Consider the following 20267-nt stretch of genomic DNA (forward strand, 5'->3'; position numbering starts at 1 on the left):
CCACCCCCTGCCAATCTTTTTGAAACTGTATCTCTTGTAGCCAAGGCTGGTCCCCAGCCCACTCTGTATCCAAAGATAGACTTGACCTCCTGATCCTCTAGCCTCTGCTTCCCAGGTGCTAGGTTTTCAGGCCCGTGTCACCATGCTTAGCTTGAGTTTTTCCTTCTGCTCTAAGAGCTCCATAATAATTTACACTATAAGTGTTTTTACACTGAGTGTCGAATCCTTGAATCTAAGAAGTTGAAGTTCTGTGTGTTTTCTGCCACACAAAGTTTGTTCCTGTGGTTGGTCTGTCCTCCTGAGTTTAATCAGAAATTAAACTCTTGTTGTAGTGACTTCAATGTGAACTGATGTTGAGATTTTTGGTCAGCAGATATTATCAACTGTTCCACAATTGCAGTTGCTCAGTTTCACAATTGGCAATTCTTGTCACTTGACATAGTATTTGTCTTAAAGCAAATTTGGTACATTTTTAGGTTTAAGGTTACCAGTAAACAGGAAATAGCATGGTGTTCTACCTTGTTTGAGAAGATGAAGACCGTATGTGGGTGACTTGGAGCTTCCACACCCCCTCCCTTTGGACTAGGAAGTACCTCCTACTCACTTTGAGCTCTATGTGTCATGAGTAGTAACACTGGTCTTGAGTTTTGTGTGAGCTCCTATTTTTACTTATTTAAAGCCTAGTGTGGTTTGTACATGCGATCCCAGCGCTGGAAATCCCAGGCCTTTGGGAGGTGTAATGCTGGGTTTATAAGCTTGGATTAGAGAAATGTGCTACTGTACCCAACTTATGGGGTACTAGGGAGTGAACTCAAGGTTTCATATTCTAGGCAACTAACTACACTGCCAACTGAGTTGTAGCTCCCAGCCCCCTGGGAGCTCTGTTTGTGTATCTGTGTATGTAAAATAATCTATTTTGAATATAGAAAGCTGCTCTTATTCACACACATCTCGGGAAGACATGGAATTCTATAATTCTTTTGAAGCTTTATGTGTGTGGAGTAAAGTACGACTTGATATTTGAAATGAAAAACTAGAACTCAAAGTAGTGTATCGTGCACAATAAAGCATATAAACAAAGGTACATTTCAGAGACCTAAATGTAGAACATATGTTGTTATTTAATCTGTTCAAACAGAAATGCATTAATAGTGAATTCATCTATTGAATCTGGATGTGATAGTTAACCATTTTAAAGATTATAGGGCAGGACCACAATCTGGCTCAGTAGGCAAAGACATTTGCTGCTAAACCCAGTGACCTAAATGAATCTCTGGGACATACATAGTGAAGGAGAAAACTAGCTCCTACAAGTTTCCCCTTTGACCGACACACAAACCATAGCACATGCACATCTGCATCCAATAAGTAAATGTATTGCTTAATTAAAGATTGTGATATATCTTATAGAACATACTGCTCAGTGAATATTCCTCTTCTGTGTCCTAGCAGAATTTGATGGTTTCTCTTTACCCAAACAGTTTTTATCTAACTCTTGGGACTTTGATTTATGTATTTATTTTCTTTGTGTGTATATACCTAAGCACTCGGAGGTCAGAAAATGACTTCGGGAAATTGGCTTTTTCTCTTTCTACCATTTGAGTCCTGAGAATTGATTTCTAGTTGTCAGGCTCAGAAGCAAACACCTCTACCTGCTGAGGTATCTTTCTGACCCTTATTTGTATTTGAGTATTGTTTCGTATACCTATGTTTATAACATTCACAATTCTCAAAAGATAAAAGTAAAGTAACCCAAGTATCTACTAATGGGTGAATGGATACACAATGAACTGTAGTAAGCCTTTGAAAAGCAAGGGAATGCTGACATAGACAATAGCGTGGATGAATTAAGAACATTGTACTAATTAAGGTAAGACAGTTACAAAAGGACAAATATTGGGTGGCTCTATTTAATAAGTTACCTACGAAGAATAGTCAAAATCATTGAAATAAAACAGTAAAGGGGCAGGAAATGAGGAGTTACTCTTTTACTACTTTGTTTTGCAAGGTGAAAAAATTCCAGATGTGGATATTGTTGTAAGTAACACAATATGGGGCAAGAGAAACGGCTCAGCAGTTAAGACCACTATGGCAGAGAGCCTGGGTTCAATTCCTAGCACCTGTCTTGGGTGTTTTACAATTGCCTGTAATTCTAGTTTCAGGGTGACCCTCTGGCCTCTGAGGGTACCTACATGGGCTAGGATACTATACTGAGGGTATGCATGTGCACATACACAATTTAAAATAAACTTATTTTAAAAACTATGCAAATGTTTATTATCATTGAGCTGTATACTATATACATGCCCCACAATTTTATTTACTTTTTCAATGCTGGAGATTGTCCCTAGTACTTGTACATGGTAAGCATTGATTTCTCCACTGAGCAACACCCTTAGTCACTGTACCAATTTCTGGTGGGAGGCAAGTGAAAAGATCTCCTGTAGACCAGGCTAACCCCATACTTCCTATGTAACCAAGGATGGATGACATTGAACTGTTGGTTTTCTTCAACTACTAGAATGCTGAGATTATAGGCATGTACACCGTACTAATTGTATATGGTATTGGATATGGAACCCATGACTTTATTGATGCTGCTGCTAGGCAAGCACTTTGTCAGTTGAACTATACCCCCAGCCTTCTTTACCAGTTTTTAAAATGAGTATTTTAAATGAAACTTCCAAAAGCCAAAAAAATGCATATAAATTAATTTTGTTCCTCTAAAGCAGGAATCAGCTAAAACTGTTTCTCCAGGGCTGGAGAGCTGGCTCAGCGGTGAGCCATTAAGAGCTCTGGCTGTTTTTTCATAGGACCCAGGTTCAATTCCCAGCACCCACATGGCTGCTTAAAATTGTCTGCAACTCCAGTTTCAGGGGAGTTGCACACCAATGCACATGACGTTTACCTTTTTTAAAAATAATCACATTTTAGCCGGGCGATGGTGGCGCACGCCTTTAATCCCAGCACTCGGGAGGCAGAGGCAGGCGGATCTCTGTGAGTTCGAGGGCAGCCTGCTCTACAGAGCTAGTTCCAGGACAGGCTCCAAAGCCACAGAGAAACCCTGTCTCGAAAAAAACCAAAAAGGAAAAAAAAAATCACATTTTAAATTGATGTTAAAGTACCTATATAATAAATGGCCTTTGCCCTTCAGAGCCTAAAATTTTTTACTATCTGCCTGTTAAAGAGAGAGTTACAATTCTTTGTTATAAATTGACATTTTAATGAATTAGCTCTGCTGTTAACCAGTTCTGTATCCCAGAAACAAGGCACTTGTGTTCTGACCCATGTTTTCCTGTCTCTTCAGAAGAACTGGGTAAGAAGTGATCAGAAGATGGGAAGTAAAAGAAACACAAATCTTCATGTTTGTTTTACTTCATTGAACAATGGTATTGTTTACTTTGTTGTTAGCAAGTGTATTGCTGACCAATTTCCTGGTCTGAGCTAGATAGCTTCTCAGTTTTAAAAAAGTCTAAAATAGGGGTCCCTTAGTTTGTTATTGTTTTGTTTTGTTTTTTTGTTTGTTTGTTTTTGTTTTTTTAGCAGCCATTTGGTAAAACCCAAAATTTAAAGTGTTAAAAATTAGAACTTGGGGAGCTATGTGTGGTGGTGTATGACCGGAACCACAGCATTTGGGAGCCATAGACTGGCAGATCTCTTGAGTTTGAGGCCAGCCTAGTCTGGTGTGTGTGATAAAAGACCGCTCTTAAGCTAGGGTTGGGTGTGTGACTCATGCATGCTGCCTGTGTTTGCTGTCCTCTTAGGTTTTTCCCCCTATCTTTAAAGAATGAATGTTATTAGTTTGGACTAAACTTTTGTTTTTTGTTAGAAAATGAATGTTTTCTGGGGAATCAGTTATTTTTAAGGCACACTTATTGTGCATTGGTATCCAAAGATCTTAAAGCTTTATAGGTCCCATTGAAGTTTTGTAGTCCCTAATATATAAACTAAGAACATTCCCAGGGAAGATTGTTGTTTTAAATTTGAGAAATAATGTGGAATCTCTTGCACAGAGGTCACTCAGAAACTGTTCTTAGAGCACAGTCAATTGTCAGAAATGATTTATAGCGGTTTTTTTCCAGACCAGTGGCTGGCCATGTATGCAGCTACACCCCAGCACTAAGTGAATAGACAACCTTTTGGACCAAAAAGGCCTTGGGGGGTGTTGGGAGGCAACTTGTACAGAATTAAATGTTTGGTTATATGAAGTAGTGTAGTTACTTTCCATTACCTGCCCTTTATCATTTCTCTACTAATTGGGAAGAGCACCTTTGCTTTATTTTGATTTTGAGTGGGGTTTTGAGGTTTGTATTTTGGTTGCCTACTTAGAGAGCCTTCATTAAACCCAAATTTAGATCTAATAACTTTTTTCTTGTAGATACCTTTATTTTTCTATGTGTGTATTTCCATTATATGATTTTGTTCTAATAAAAGTGTCCAGCTCTACAGCTTTTTCTTAATTTATTAGTCAAAAACACAACATTGGTCCTTATTAAGCTAAGTGGATTAAGTTGACAAGATAAGTATGTTATTTTCCAAATTTTATAGATTCTAAACCATGCAGAACGGTTGTACGTTCAACTTCAGTGTTACAATCCAAATACAAGATGGCAGAGATGGGAACTTAGAAATGTCTCCCTTTACTTGACAATTTTAACTATTTTTGTGTATGGGTATTGTACCTGCATGTGTATGTGAACCATGTGTGTGTGCCTGGTGCCTAAGATGGCTATGAGCCACCATGTGGGTGCTGGAAATTGAACCCAGGTTAATAAGCCATCTTTCCACCTCCCTCCCCATTTACTTTGATTTTTGTGAAACTTTGTCTTGCTTTTTAATCCCTCCCACACATTTGACAGCAGCTTTAAGGGGGACATTTCAAGCATTTCAGTGGAAGCCTGACAGTCTAAGTAGGTCAGCTATCATAGCCTTCAGACCAGAGACTCTGGAGGGGAGTAGCCCTCTATCAGCTGAGGCCATCTGGTAGGCTCAGTGAAAGAGGGTTAGTTCTGCCGTTCTAACTGAACCAAATTGTCGCTGAAATTATAGAGTTGACTGTTGTTGAGCTCCTCTACTATTTCCATTTTTTGGTGCCAAGGCACATGTGGAGGTCAAAGAACAGTTTGCAGCAGTTTTTTCCCACCATGTAGGCTCTGAAAACCAAATTCAAGTCAGGTGCTTTTAAAGCTCACTGAGCCATCTCCCTGGGCCCCCTCACCTTATCTTCTTAAGACATGACTCACACAGACACCTGTAAGCTCCCTGAAATTTGTGGTATCTAGTTATTGTGGAGCTGCACCATGCCTTGGTCTCTTTAAGTGTCTTTGGGAAACCCCATTCTGGTGGTGTTTCTTCTCTTTACTATATAAAAGTTATATAATCCTGAATGATTGGGTCATTTCCTATTTTTAAGAAACTTCTGAGTCACTTTCTCTTAATAGATTTGAGGGATATTTTCAAACAACTGAAGCTTTATTTCTGCATTTCAGACTAAATGCTTATGATGATTTTTTCCCCCGACATGAAAACTTTGTTGACAAGTACAAATAGCTCAAAAAAGTCTAATCCTGAATTCTTTCTCAACTAGTCTTTTATGGTCAGTGCTTAGGTTAATGAGATTGACACATCAGTGCAAGAGGGGGGGTTGTCCTTGTGTGTGGGCTCAAAGCTTATTTTTATCACTACTGCTTGAGTCCTCAAATATTTAAGGACCTGTCCAGAGTCCAAATGCTGACGATACAGTTTCCACAAAGGCTGTTCACCTTGTTTACAGTCTTAGATCCAGTGGCTGTGCTTGTGACAACGTAAACTCTAATGAGGAGATGGAATGACTGATGTGTTGGAATTCCCATGGTTACGGGTTGGATTGGAAAGCACATCATCAGTCTTGAGGATCCTGGGTACAAATCATGAAAAGTATGAACAAGTCATCAATTCTAAAATACAAAAGATTTGGGAAGTTGTATCCTGAATTTAGTAACGGCTTAAAACTTTACTCCTGCTTGGAGTGGAGTGTTTAAAAGAGTTTCGCCATGATAGCTTTATATTTTACTGCACTTTATCCCGCTTTTATTTATTACATTTTTCTAACCCTTGATGCTAGGACATGAAATATATAAGGTTGTTTTCCTCCTCCTCTCCCCAGGTGGTCTTCGAGGAATAGCACGTGGTGGCCTGGCAGGACTGACACTCACCAGTCTCTATGCGCTGTATCACAACTGGGAGCACATGAAAGGGTCCCTGCTCCAACAATCACTCTGAAGACCTTGCCACCTCAGGATCCGGGGGACATTTCCAGTCATCCAGACAGACTAATAAGTCAGTCTGGAGTAGCTTTCTCTCTTGTACTACAATTACTTTGAACAATTGGAGACTCTGATTTGCTGTGACAAAGATCATGGATGGTTAGCCTGGACTGCACTGCGTGCCCTTAGTGAGTGGAAGCCAAACCCTTTGGTGGCTCACTGAGTATGTGTTCTCTTCTCCTTTGGAGATGGTCTTACACCTGTTTCTCTTCTGCCCCCAAATTAGAAAGCCACTTACTCTCCAAATCCAGGCTGTACTTATTTTCAGTGCTTTTATCACCATGTTTATCAGTAAAAAATCTAAAGTGAATGTTGCCCTGTATTCCAAATAAAGGGTGAAAATAGAACCAAAGTCATAATTGTGAAAGGAGATGGCTTATTGGGTAAATCACTTGCTGCACAAGTGTGAAGAGTTTGGATCCCCAGCAGGTCTGGCAGCCTGCCTATGGCCAACCCCAGTGCTCAGGAGGCAGTGACAGGATCCTTGGAACAAGCTGACTAGCTAGGTTCAAGTGAGATTTGGCTCCGGGTACCTAAGGTAAAGAGTACCTGAGAAAGACCCCACTGTCGACATCTGGCAAGAGAACACACATGCACAGATCACTGCTGGAGTCTAAAGCGACAGCCTTTTTTTCCTGCTAGAATTGGCCCAAAACAACGTGTCTTTGTGTTTCTGGTGAAATGAAGGGCTACTGACAGCTAAAGTGAGATTTTCTCCCAACCTAGCTGACATTAAACAACCTCAAGATACTTTAAGTTAATCATTAGAGTTCTAGCATAATCATATGCTAGAAAGAACACTGTCCCAACAGCTGACCTTCACTCTTGGGGAATAAATATTTAAGGGCTGGAAGTTTTCTAAGAAGCCTGGGAAAACTAAAGTGGAAAAGTGACAATCACATAACTATGCTGCAGGGTACATACTGTGATAAATACTAAGCAACCTCTGGCTACATGGTTGAGAAAAATACACTAGGACCTTTTTGAAGTACTAAACCAGTGGCCAGATTGCACTGTTGTATGCAAGTGTGCTTTTAAATAAATATATATGTTGTTTTTTAGGGAAAGGCTGAAAATGATAGGGCTCATAAGCTCCTTGTGTATAGTGATGCTGTTTATTGCATCCTTACCAAACATTAACATTTTGAGCTTTACAGATAACACAAACAACTGTGATGTGGCCATTATGCTTTTAATGGAGATATAAAATTTATCAATGCAAAAGAATGGTTTATGTATCATTAGAATAGTGATTAACTTAAATTACATTTTAATAATGTAAAATACAGTGTGTTAGACCTCAAAAGAGAAACTACAAAGTTCCCTGCAACTTAAGATGTTGGGAAGGCTCTTTAAATTGTTTTTACCCACCAACTTCATAATACTCAGTGGTATCTGGGGGGACATAAAAAAAATAGGCTCTTTTCAGCTGTGATCCAGAGCTGTATGGTAATGTCACTATGAGACCGTAAAATTTTCCCACAAGTACTTCCAATAGGCAGTTCAAAGGCTTAAAGTTATCCTGGAGAATTGTAAAACATAAATCCTGCTACTCTCCTACAGAGAAACTTTCTAAAATGTAAGCATAACTCAAGGACGTCAGTTCTATGAAGATTCAATAAACACTCCAAGGCACAAGTGTTGAGTACAGCCTGTTGATCAAGATGTCACTGCATTGTACTTTTGGAGGTTCAGGATGCTGTGCTTGAAGTGACCGGACATTGACTTTATCCCTAGTTAAGAGCACCAGGTGTCAAGCTCAGCTTCCATTTACACAGGGTGACAGGTGGTCAGTACTGAATTCCTAACACATCTTGCCTTTCTGTTTTTGTTGGCCTGGGGCTCTTTAAAGCAAGGTTTGGAGAACTTCAGGGGCTCTGACTGCCCTAAAAGTGGTCTTGAAGCAATAAAGAGCTTAGTAGATACTTGGAAAGGAATAAAGGCAGCAATTGCAGTAGCTTAATTTCTTTTGAATGAAAAATGTTAGAAATGACATGTAGCCTAAATATCTGATTAATATCAAAAATTGCAATGTAACTAATAGACATTTAGTAGAGGGAAATATACTGTATTGGCAAGATTAATTCTGTGAAATATTCTATATAATATATCAACTGAACAGAAAAATTTCAAACCACTAGAAGTTCATAGCAAGAGAAACAGCTAAAAGGCAATCAAAAGTCAGGAAAGTTTACTAGTTTTAGAACACATTAAACACACTTGATATAGAAATATTTCACTTTTAAAACTAGTGTTTGCCGTTGAAGCTGCTAAAGGCCAACGTTCCGAAATGCTGTTTCTAGTAAGGGAGTCAGTTTGGTAGTGCTTCCACAAGAAGGAGCTGCAATACCTTAGCATTAAGCCTCTTTCACACACTAGCTCATAATTGTATGATTTCTGTTTACTAGTCCAAAACTAAGCAGGAGAGGAATGAAGCTGACTAGTCAGGCCTGGAATAAACAACGGCTTGGCAGGTCATAGTCGCTCAGCTCGAGGATGTGGTGATCTGCAGGAAAGCTGCTCAGTTCTAGTAGTCCATTGCTTCACATCTGTAAAAAGAGGGAAATAAAAGCCCACAGAAATCTCCATTCACTGCAGACAGCAAAATTCTTTCCACTTTGAAATGGACTCAGTTCTTAAAATAACACAATCTGAGTCTGGATAGACGGCTCAGCAGTTAAGAGCACTGAGACTGCTCTTCCAGGGGACACAGGTTCAATTCCCAGCACCCACGTGGCAGCTCATAACTAACTCCAGTTTAGGGAATCTGGTATCCTCACACAGACATACATGGAGGCAAAGCACGAATGCATATAAAAATCTTTAAAAAAAAAAATCACAATCCATGAGGGGACAAGAAAATTACAGGCAGTTAACAGACTAAAAAAGTTATTTAAGTATGATCAAGTAAGTTCAAGTGTATAAGATTTTAATAGTTTTCATATATTACTCTGTATGTGTGTGTGTTTGGTGCACACAGGGCATTTGTGCTATGGTGTGGATATAGGAGGTCAAAGGGCAATTCTGTGGAATCAGTTCTATCTAGTTTTACATATGTTCCAGGGACTGAACTCAGGTTGTCAGGCACTTTTATTTTGCTAGCCCACAGTACCATAAAATTTTAAAGTACTTGTATTCATGTACAAATTAACAGGAAAATGGTTGGGGAAAGCCTAAGTTGGTAAGAAGGGGAAACATGAGCAGCTATGATCACAGTGTGGTGCAGGTACCCACCTGTAGAGGAGTTCTATACAGCCATTTGTCTTTATCAACTTTAAGCTGCATACAGGCAAAAAGATCACACACTGCAGGGAGGCCACGGAAGTTATGTTCTTCTTGTAGGGGTGAATTCAGAAATACTTCCTGCAAGAAGATAACAAAGATGATTACTAGGAGATCAAGAACAGAGGTACCAACTATTGCTATAAAACAGGCTGAACTTTCTTCTTTACTGCAGCATGGAGGCTAAGGACCTGGGAAATTCACAAAAACACTGGATTGTAAAATCATCCATCCTGTTTATGACTTGGGAAAATTACTACCTTGGTCAAATTTAGCATAAATTAAAGCAGATTCAAATGGGGTAAATTCTGATGTCTGCTCACCTGGGCCTTCTTTCGAAGTAGCCACTTATCTTCCCCAGAGGAGAACTGGCTGAGGTTTCCCACTTTCTTTCCTGGTAAGACCCAGTCAGCAGTATTAAAAGGACGCCAGGAAGTGGTCATAGGGCCTTTAAGCATTTCTTTACCAGCTCTCTCCTCAGTACTGGGCACTTCCTTAGGGTTTCTTCCTTTGCATGTGGGCCGAATAAGCCACTCTGACAGGCAGCTGTTCCTTATGACTTGGAATGGATCAGCAATTCTAGCAGGAGCCATTGCCTTGGGTGCCTTAGCTTGTTCTATTAGCTCATTTCTGGAAGTGCAGACCCACAGATTCAGGAACTCTTTGCGTTTCTCAGACTCAGATTTGGGGTCCACAGGCATTCCATTCTTATCTTTTCCTTCGTTCTTCAGAAGCCATTTATACACAGCTTCCTTCTCACAGTTGTCATCACACACACACTCTGCAAAGCTTGTGCAGGGTTCGTTGGCTTTGCATACTTCCTCTACTCTACATGGGTCCTGATGGTTCTGGACAAGCCAACCCTCGGTGTTTATGCTGGGGACCGTAAGTGGTTTTTTGGCCTCCAAGTGGTCATTCAGGCATTTCAAATTACCCAGGTTCTCAATCTCCACACCTCTGGGCTGGTTACCCTGACAGTTGGTACAGGAGTCAGGCTTGACAAGCCAATCATTCACATTGTAGGGCTCTTTGAACACCTGGAATAAGAGGTTAAACTTCTCACTGGTTTCACAGCTGCCGTTCTCAGGCTTCTCCAGTTCACAGGGTTCTTGGGGAGTCACCAGCCAATCTGACAGGTCCAGTTCTTCTTGATCAAAGAGCTCTATATCTTGGACCTTTTCAGCTTCAGTTGAGAAAGAGCTGGTGCTGCAATGGCTGTTAGACTTTGAGGAACTTGGTTTTCCAGGAATGTCTTGATGACTGTTGAGGAGCCAGTTCTCTAAGCCCTTTAGATTGCCCCAGGCATTGTTGAAGAAACTACAGGCTCTGGCAGAAGTCTATACAGAAGTAACCAAAAATTAATGTTGAATTTGCCAGAAAAAAATTAGTAAAATACATATTTACATGAAAACTCCATATTCTATAATCTTTTTAGAAAAGGAAACTAGTTTTTAAATAATGCCAGTATGATAGGTCAGACACATTCAAAGTCTAACAAGCATAAAAAGATTCAACTGCTGTAAAAGCAAAACTAATACTGTGAAAATGAAAGAAACTAACTTGTAAACGATGACTACTGGAGAGGCTGGGTGGTTGTGGCAGTTTGAATGAGAATGACCTCACAGGCTCATAGATTTGAATGTTTGGTTTCCAGGTAATGGGCTATTTAGGAAAAAGGGGTGTGGGATTGTTGGATGAGGTGTATTCACTGGGTGTGAACTTTGAGGTTTCAAAAGTCCATGCCAGGTCCAGTGTCTGTCTGTTTCTTTACTTCTAATTTATAGATAAGATGTAAGCTCTCACCCTGCTCCAGCACCCTGCCTGCCTGCCACCATACTTCTCGCATGATGGGTCATGGACTCATCCTTTCAAACTGTAAGCAAGCACCCACTTAAACGTTTTCTTCTATAAGTTGCCTTGGACCTGGTGTTTCTTCACAGCACATAGAAGAAGTAACTAAGACAGTGGCGAATACTCCACTGATAACTTCCTAGAAAGCCATATTAGCACAATGTAACAAAAGTCCAAAGGGTACCATGCAGAATTTAGGAAACCAATTTATAGGAATTTACTCCTAAGGAACTAATTAGCTCTAAAGTATAGGGGACAGAATCTTAAGTTCCAGCCAACCAATGAACTCTGTGTGATCAATCAAATGCATTCTGTATTTACCAAAATACTAGTTACAGAATGATTTTTATTTACATATATGTACAGAAAATGCTGTAAACAAAAAATGTTTTGATGGGCTGGAGAGATGGCTCAGTGGTTAAGAGCACTGACTGCCCTTCCAGAGGACCCAGGTTCGGTCCCCAGCACCCACATGGCAGCTCACAACTGTCTACAACTCCAGTTCCAGGGCACTCAACACCTTCACCCAGACATACATGCAAAACATCAATACAGATAAAATAAAAAATAAATAAAAAATTTAAAATGTCTTAATGTCACTTCACTAGGAATTATGGATGTGTATTTTGAAAGATATTTTTCTTTTCTAAACTTTCTACCTATAGTGATTCAGTCTTGTAATTAAAAACATGACCTAGAAAATGCTAAAAAAAAAAAAAAAACAAAGACATAAACTACTGTTAACCCAATCTACCTCAGAAACAATAAAGGCAGTCACACACCTGACTGTTCTCCAAGGTCTGTTTTGGGGTAAGCCAGTCCTGTGGGTTGGTACTAGGTACATAAGGAGCCTGATGACCAATAACAGCAGGTTTGCTCACAAGAAGCCATTCACTGAGAGAAGCAGCTGTGCTGCTGGACGCTGACTTCTACAAGCCATGAAAAAAAAGCAAAAGAAAAACTTTGCTGCTTAATAAAGAAGCACCAAACACAGGAGAAAATTTACCAGAAACAGGAGACCCAAGCACTCCTTACACTGGGTTACTTGACATCACATGCCTTCCCTGAATCAATTTAAGTTTTTGTTTTCGCTTTTTTTCTTACTGGCCTAGTGAGATAGATCAGTGGGTAAGGGCACCTGTCACAAAGCGCAATTGACCGAATTTAATCCCCTGATCTACATGGTCCTCTGACCTCCACATAGGCACCATGGCCTGTGTATCCTGCCCCATACGCATACATACACAAACATAATTTTTAAAACTTACTGTGTGAGAGGGCACACATACTATGGCATGTGTATGGAGGTCAAATGACACTCTGTAGAGCTGAACTTCTCCTTCCAACCTTATGCAGGTTCAACAGATTGAACTCAGGTAACCTGCAGGGTAAGCCTTTATCCCCTGAGCCATCTTGCCAGTCCCAATCTTCACAATTACAAAATAAGACCAGGACTGGTGGTGCACACCTACAATCTCAGCACTCTGGGAGGCCACAGCAGGAAGGCTCCAAGGTGAAGCTAGCTTGAGCTATATAACTATTCTAAGTCTGACTTACTATATGGTTAGGGCCTGTCTCAAAACAACACAGCTGACTGCTAGAGTTCTTCTAACTCTCATGTCTTCAATCTTTTATTCACTTGCTTTTATTTACAAATTCATCTATCTGAATTACAGACTACCAAGGAAGAACCCATATCAGTAACAATGTTAATGATTTCCATTGAGCTGATTATTTTTCTCATTAAATCTATAAAACAACTAAACATGACATCTGGTGCTTCAAGAGAAGCATTCAAGTGGATGCCGTTTACAAATAACAGCAAATAAAAATGGTTATCAAGACACAAAAGAATTCATAAATAACCCAGTTACTAAAAACAAAAAACTGCAGTTTACCTGCTCTGGCACCTGGATATAGCCTCTTTTCTCTAGGAAAGGCCCAGTATTTGAAGAGCTGGCATGAGCCATCAGGTGCTCAGGAATTTGCTATCAAGAAGAAGAGAATCACATTATTTACGCTTTTCTACCAAATAATAGTAGTATAATCCCTAAATTTCAAAATAATTGAGCAAAGCATTCTATTTTCATTGAGGTACTATTCACTGTAACTCCAATGGGCTATAATATAAGCTAATGATCAGTTTGAGTTATCTATGTCATCATAAGAAATCTAAACTTGACAGTAGTCTGATTTAAACAAGACCCAAATGATACTAAACCATTCAAACCATAACACTTATTTTTAAAAGTATCAGAATATTTTTAAAGACAGAGGATGAGCCTTAAGTATTCTCAGTGAATCAGTAACAACCTCCACCTGCCAACCTACAGTTCTCATCATCCAGAAGGCTACTGACTTCAAGTACCCTAGGAAATAGCTGAAATTAACAGCACTTACAATTGTCTTAAGGGATCCAAATGTGGTGATGGTCTGGCGCAGAGCAGATGTGTCTGCTTCAAAGAGCAGGACAGTTGAATCTTCAGGCTTAAGAGTCAAACTACCCAGTCTACGGAAGTGATAAAATTTAGATATTTTCTGAGGAATACCAGTATTAGCAAGTGTAACATTGCATACAAAAAAACTAGGATGGTTTTACACAAGAACAGAAAGTCAAGTTAAATCCAGCTTGCAAATCTGACTTGTTTTTATGCCTACAAGAGTAGGACAAAGTCAAAACAATGAGAGGTCCTTTACCTCTCCAGGCACAGAGAGACTTGATTGGCGAGATCTTTGCTCTGGGTGTACTCCAGCTGATGAATAAGACAACTGAACTGGCCCATTAGCTACAAGAAACATGAAACCATCTATTTACAATTAAAAGTATCCAAGCTAATAAGTAACAGATTAAACTTTTATCTGAAATATTAATAATACAAAGCAGATAAAGCATTGTCTGGAATCCAGAACATATGCCTAATGCAGTTTAGCCACGTAGTCCCCTTACCCAGTAAAGCTGCTGAGCCTGTTGCTGTAGTGTCTCCTCTTTAAGCTGATAGATGAGATCTACCTGCTCATTGAGCCACACCTCACGGCTCCGGAGGCACTCTAGATGGCGACTTATGCAACTGTGGATCTGAGCTTTGACCTAGGAAATGCATGGGAGCAGAAACTAGTGTTATAAGCCAAGGAATGACAATTCCCATAAAATACCAATGCTCTTAAACTTTTCAACACACATTCAAAAATTTGCCTACAATTACAGCAATCCCATGAAGTCCTATGAATCCTAGTTAAAGAATCCAAGGCTAAAAGGTATACCTAACTTCTAAAATCCATCTTCATTCCTCCTCCTCAGAGAATCAGGCTTATTATGCATATCAGCAATCAAAAGAAAAAGATACAGCAGGGATACTAATCCCCCTCAGTTATCCTGACAACTTTAAACTTTCTAAGTGATGCACACTTTTAATCCCAGCACTCAGAAGGCAGAGGCAGGTGAATCTCTGAGAGTTCCAAGCCAGCCTGGTCTACAGAGCTAGTTGCAGTTCAGTCAAGGCTACAAAGAAACCCTGTCTCAAACCACCCTCTCCACCGAAAGAAAAGAAGAGGAGAGGGGAGGAGAAGGAAGTGGGGAGAAGGGAGAAGAGCAAGGAAAGGAAAGAACAGATACTCTCTAGCTGGTCTGTGTTCTTTTTCCTATCTGTGTGGAATAAGCAGTCCATTTATAGTAAGCAAGTTTAATACAGGCATGAACCATCTCACCAAAAGCAAGGAGAACATTAGGGTGGATAGTTTAGGTAAATTATAAACTAATGTTCCTCTATTCCCTATGGTGGGATGCCTCACTCAGCCTTGATTTGGGGGGGAATCATGGTCCTGCCTCAACTTGATAAGTCATGCTTTGTTGACTTCCATGGGAGACCTTCCCCTTTCTGAGATACGAATGGGGTAGGGCATGGGGGGGAGGGATGGGAATAGAACAGGGTGGGGAAACTGGTATGTAAAACAAATTTTAAAATTTAATAAAAAAAATGAATAAACGAATGTTCCTAAGAGTATACAATGATTCACATTTTGTCCATACAAAAACATTTTGAGGGAAAAATTCAGGATAGCTATAAATCATTCATGGGCATTCACATAAGCATATCAGCATATCGTAAAAGTTCCCCTTTGGAAAAAGTTGTTTTTTGTGTCATATATTACTTGAAGTGTTCACCAGAAGAATGCTATTGGAACTAACATATTTCACTCTGACTTGCAGAATGAGAGTCATTTAGAGACTATACAACTTAAATCATGCTACCAACAAGTTAAATGGGGACATAACAAAGTGCCATTTTATATCAAAAAGGCACAGCCATATCAGGCACCCAGCACTCGAGAGGCAGCAAATCTCTGTGAGTTCCTGGCCAGTCTGATCTACACAGTGAGTTCCAAGACAGCCAAGTTTACATAAATAGACCCTGTCTCAAAAAAAAAAAAAAAAGCAGAATACTGCTTACTGATCACTCTCTCTGTTCCTCTGCGTGACTGCAAGACTAGGTACAAGAGTCACACAAAGGAGCAATCAAAACGTATGTTGAATAGCAAATCCCCAAGTAGATTCTCAGATTCCTTCAGCAGCTGACTTATTTCCCTGTGGGATCAAAAGCCCCAACATGCCAGACAGAGACTTAATTAGGGTTCAGAAACTACAGGATACAGAAGCAAACTTTCTGGATGGCACAGAGAAGTTAAGTCCTTAGAAGCTGAGTGCTCTAAACCAGCCTTGTGCTGCATCCAGAGCAAGGAAGAGGAAGCACACAGCATACCTCTCGTAAGTTATCTTTAATTTGCTGTTCAGCCCGGAGTACTCCACCAATAGCGAGCTCCAGCTCCCTCCGTGCATCGCTGCACCTCAGAAGGGTTTCTCTATTACTGTGGCAGCCACTCTGTTCCAGGGAAGTATTCATTCTGCTCACTGTTCCTTTAAAGAAAGAAGGAAATACAAATAGCACCATAATTACAACCCCCAAACCACATTTTGATTGTGGCTCAAATGGTTACTCCAACCAGCTCTCACTACTAACAACTTTGGTGATTTCCACACATACTCAATACATACATATTGCCTCCCTTCCCTACTTAACCTGTTTCTGCCAAAAAACTCTAGCATACGCCTTTAATCCCGGCATTCAGGAGACAGGCAAGCATGATCTCTGTGAGTTTGAGGCCAGCCTGGTCTAGAGAGTTCCAGGATAGCCAGAACTACAAAGAGAAACCCTATCTCAAGAAAGGATGAGGGGAGAGAAGTGAAGAAAGAAAATTCTGATTTCTTTGGAGGACACTTTACATGTGAACATAATGTCTGAGGAAATACAGCAATAGTGCTGAATTAAAGGCCACATGCTGCTGAAAGTGTTAAACCACTCTGGTACAAAGGCTGTAATCCAGCACTGGGTGGGTGAGAGACTCATACATACATGACCCCGTCTCAAAAGACAAGAAAACAAAAAACACCCACCATTAATAGGATTCTAGACTACAGATGTGGCTCAAAGTAGAAATCACTCTCCTACCATGTGTGATTCCCTGGGTTTTATCCCCGCAACTACAAAAATATAATAAATGACAAAAAATGGACTTGAGATATAAGAGAGGATATAAAGCTAATTGTTCTTCAGGTTCAAATTCTGTCATGGATGTTTGTTCTAATGATAAAGTTAAGTGCATAAAAATATGATAGTGAATCATATACAATCCAACATGATCCACAACCGCGTCAGAAGTGCTATTCAAACTGTTCACTAAAGATAACAGGGACTTTGGGTCTGGTTAACTTTAGTGTGTAATTCTGTAGATTTCCAAGTTCTTTTTATAATAAAGTTTATAAAGATATAGGAACTGGAGAGATTGTCCAGTAGTTAAGAGTGCTTGGTCCTCGTTCAATTCCCAGCACCCACCTCAGGTAGCTTACAACCACCTGTAACTATAACTCCAGGAGACCTAACACCTTCCGGCTCTTTGGACACCCACATAAACAGGAAAGCCAGACACACAAAAGTATCTTTTTAAAAATTGTATTACAGGGAGTTGGAGAGAGTTTGATGGTTAAAAGCACTGCTGTTCTTCCAGAGGCCCTGGGTTCAATTCCCAGCAACCACATGGCGGCTCACAACTGTCTAACTCCAGTTCCAGAAGACCTAACACCCTCACACAGATATACCTGGAAGCAAAACATCAATAGCCAGAAAGTTTTCCTGAGTATAAATCTGACACAATAATTCCATGTAATTTAGATATAAAAGATTTTTTAAAAAGAATTTAGTGTAGGTTGGTACCAAGGGTTCTCTGAGATTAGGAGAGACGCACAAGCGGGAAAATGATATAATGAGATGAACGACAAAGCAGACTTGACACAGCTCAAAGCTGGTGTTTAACTTGGATAGATTTAGAATTACGATACGGTTTATAAACACTTAGAAAAAGCAAGCACAGGAGTGGGCTGTAGCTCCGATGGCAGACTGCGTGCCTAGCACGAAGACCTTGATTTGATTGACGCTATGTAAAGCATAAAGTGTTGCACCTGAAACCCAAGAACTCCTGAAGTAGAGGCCAAAAGAATAGAAATTCAAGGCCACCTGATTATCTATCCTCAGCTACACAGTAAGAAAAGGCAGTGAATAGTCAGGAGTCCAAAAGGGGTCAACCAGGCTTCTGTGTAGGTTTTTTTTATTTGAATATCTGTTCTCTAATTACTGGGACTGAAAACAGAAGGCAGATATTAGAAACAATCTAGACCTGTGAGAGAAACAGATCCCAAACTATTTCTATGTAGCTTTATACCTAATAAAGCAAATAGTTTTGTTTACACTTTCATGGTGACAATTAGAAGAGAATTAAAAAAAAAAAGATGGCGATCTTGTTGAAAGCAAATTCTGAGTTGGTACTCTACTGGAAATACACAGAATTTAATGTGGATATTATTTGGATGAATTTGTCACAAGACTACTTTGCCCCGTGATTATTAGGCTAAAAATTATTTCTGAGTAACATGCTATGGAGACATTAAGAAAACGGAAGGAAGCCTCAAAAGCATGGACGGAAAAACAGAACACAAAAAAACATCTCCAAACAGGAAGGCTGTTTGACCTAGATAAGTAACTTTCTGGGAGGCCATGATTACTACTCTCCACTACTTGGAGACCTGTCTAGTAGGATCAGACTTCAGAATCGCCCCAGGGAGAGGAATGGTTTAGCAGACTGCCCAACAGTCCGAAGGCAATGACTCTGGCTTAGCAGCAGCATCCTGCTCAGAGGGATCACAATGGCCCATTCGAGGCAAAGGGACGTTCTGGACTTGCCTTGATAGCATTCCCAAGACTAGGTTTCACATTAGGCTGAAAGCCGGTTAGGGCCAGTACTCAGAAATAAACTGGGGGACTGGAGAGATGGCTCTGCAGTTAAACACTCTGGCTGCTCTTCCAGAGGACCGGGTTCAATTTCCAGCATCCACATGGTGGCTCGCAAACGTTTGTAACTACAGCCTCAGGGGCCCTCAGACACTATCCACATAAGTCATACAGAGATATAAATGCAGACACATAACATAATTTTTTAAAAAAGAAAGAAGAAACTTGTAAGAAGATGAAGCCCAGTAGGCTTTCTTACCCCGCTTCAGCAAAGGATTCAGATCGAGGAACTTCTGAGTTCCTACCGAAAACTCAAAGTTCAGTAAATTTCCAACTTCCCACTTGCTGACTCTGTACCTCAGTCTGTTTACCCACAACGACCTACAGAAGGAAGGACTTCCTCAATTGCATTTGTCAGAAGCCCCTGTGGAATTTCCTAACCCTGGAAACAGCAGCTGCATTAATTCATGTTTCCATCTCATATTATAACTGGCTTCACGAGTACTGGAAAGCCCTGCCGAGGCCACATCACCATCGGGTGTTCCACATGCATGACCTGTGGCTATTTTCCCAACAGTCTTCACTTGTGTGGAATGCTCCAATGCTTGGCACTATGAAAATTTTAATTAAAATATTGCTTTATAGTGTGAAAGCCCCACAATTCTAGAACAAGCCAGAAACACTCAAATACAACTATAGCAGGCTGTACTACTTGATCCGTAATGGGAATCTCTTCAATCTAATCACAGGCATGTTCAAGTGCCCAGGAGTGGACACAGACAAAACACACAGTGGCTCATAATTGAGATCTCAGCGCTCAGGGGCTAAGGCAAGACCACAGGAGTTCAAAACCACCATTTACTACACAGTGAATTCCAAGACATCCTGGGCTACAACAAAACAAAAGGTTCCTAGTTGATTGTTTTCTTGTCACCAATGACATGTTTTACCACAGTTATATTTTTTCCAACTTAAAATGGGTACTGTCTTTCAAACACAGTCGTCCTGTTAAAACTCACAATCGTAAGATCTCAGCCTCCAAACACTTGGATTACAGGCATGTGCCACAGCTGCTGGCTGCCTCCTCCTGGTGTAAAGAATGAGGCCATTACAGCCTGGCAGTGAGAGTGCACATTTTTAATCCCAGTACTTGGGAGGCCGAGGCAGGTGGATCGCTGTGAATTTGAGGCCAGCCTGATCTACAGAGCAAGTTCTAAGACAGTTGGGGCTACACAGAGAAACCCTATCTAGAAGAACAAAAAAATAAAATAAAATAAATAAATAAATAGAAAGAAAAGACCATTACAAACAACTACTCATGGAAGACTGAACCAGGCTTAAGTGGGAGAGGGGGTATCTGTGTATGAAGACTGACTTTTTTTTTTTTTGGTTTTTTTGAGACAGGGTTTTTCTGTACCTTTGGAGCCTGTCCTGGAACTAGCTCTTGTAGACCAGGCTGGCCTCGAACTCACAGAAATCCGCCTGTCTCTGC

General features: G+C 40.3%; 2 protein-coding genes across 4 annotated transcripts in view; one reads left to right on the top strand and one right to left on the bottom strand.

Annotated features, from left to right (window-relative positions):
* The window catches only part of LOC101982459 (mitochondrial import inner membrane translocase subunit Tim23), a 20901-nt gene extending 14244 nt beyond the window's left edge, over positions 1-6657 (top strand). Inside the window, exon 7 of the mRNA XM_005348647.3 lies at positions 6146-6657. Coding sequence (XP_005348704.1) covers positions 6146-6261 — 116 coding nt within the window. The 3' untranslated portion in view covers positions 6262-6657. The remainder of the gene's footprint in view (positions 1-6145) is intronic.
* An 823-nt stretch (positions 6658-7480) lies between these two features.
* Ncoa4 (nuclear receptor coactivator 4) overlaps positions 7481-20267 on the bottom strand; it is a 22355-nt gene continuing 9568 nt past the window's right edge. For all 3 annotated transcript variants that reach the window (XM_005348648.2, XM_005348649.3, XM_013346839.2), the window contains exons 2-10: positions 16196-16350; positions 14386-14526; positions 14136-14224; positions 13839-13947; positions 13337-13426; positions 12221-12367; positions 9911-10924; positions 9540-9668; positions 7481-8854 (exon numbers count right to left, since the gene is read on the bottom strand). In XM_005348648.2, coding sequence (XP_005348705.1) covers positions 8849-8854; positions 9540-9668; positions 9911-10924; positions 12221-12367; positions 13337-13426; positions 13839-13947; positions 14136-14224; positions 14386-14526; positions 16196-16336 — 1866 coding nt within the window. In that variant the 5' untranslated portion in view covers positions 16337-16350 and the 3' untranslated portion in view covers positions 7481-8848. The remainder of the gene's footprint in view (positions 8855-9539; positions 9669-9910; positions 10925-12220; positions 12368-13336; positions 13427-13838; positions 13948-14135; positions 14225-14385; positions 14527-16195; positions 16351-20267) is intronic.

Source organism: Microtus ochrogaster, chromosome 6 (assembly GCF_000317375.1).
Source record: "Microtus ochrogaster isolate Prairie Vole_2 chromosome 6, MicOch1.0, whole genome shotgun sequence".
NCBI lineage: Eukaryota > Metazoa > Chordata > Mammalia > Rodentia > Cricetidae > Microtus > Microtus ochrogaster.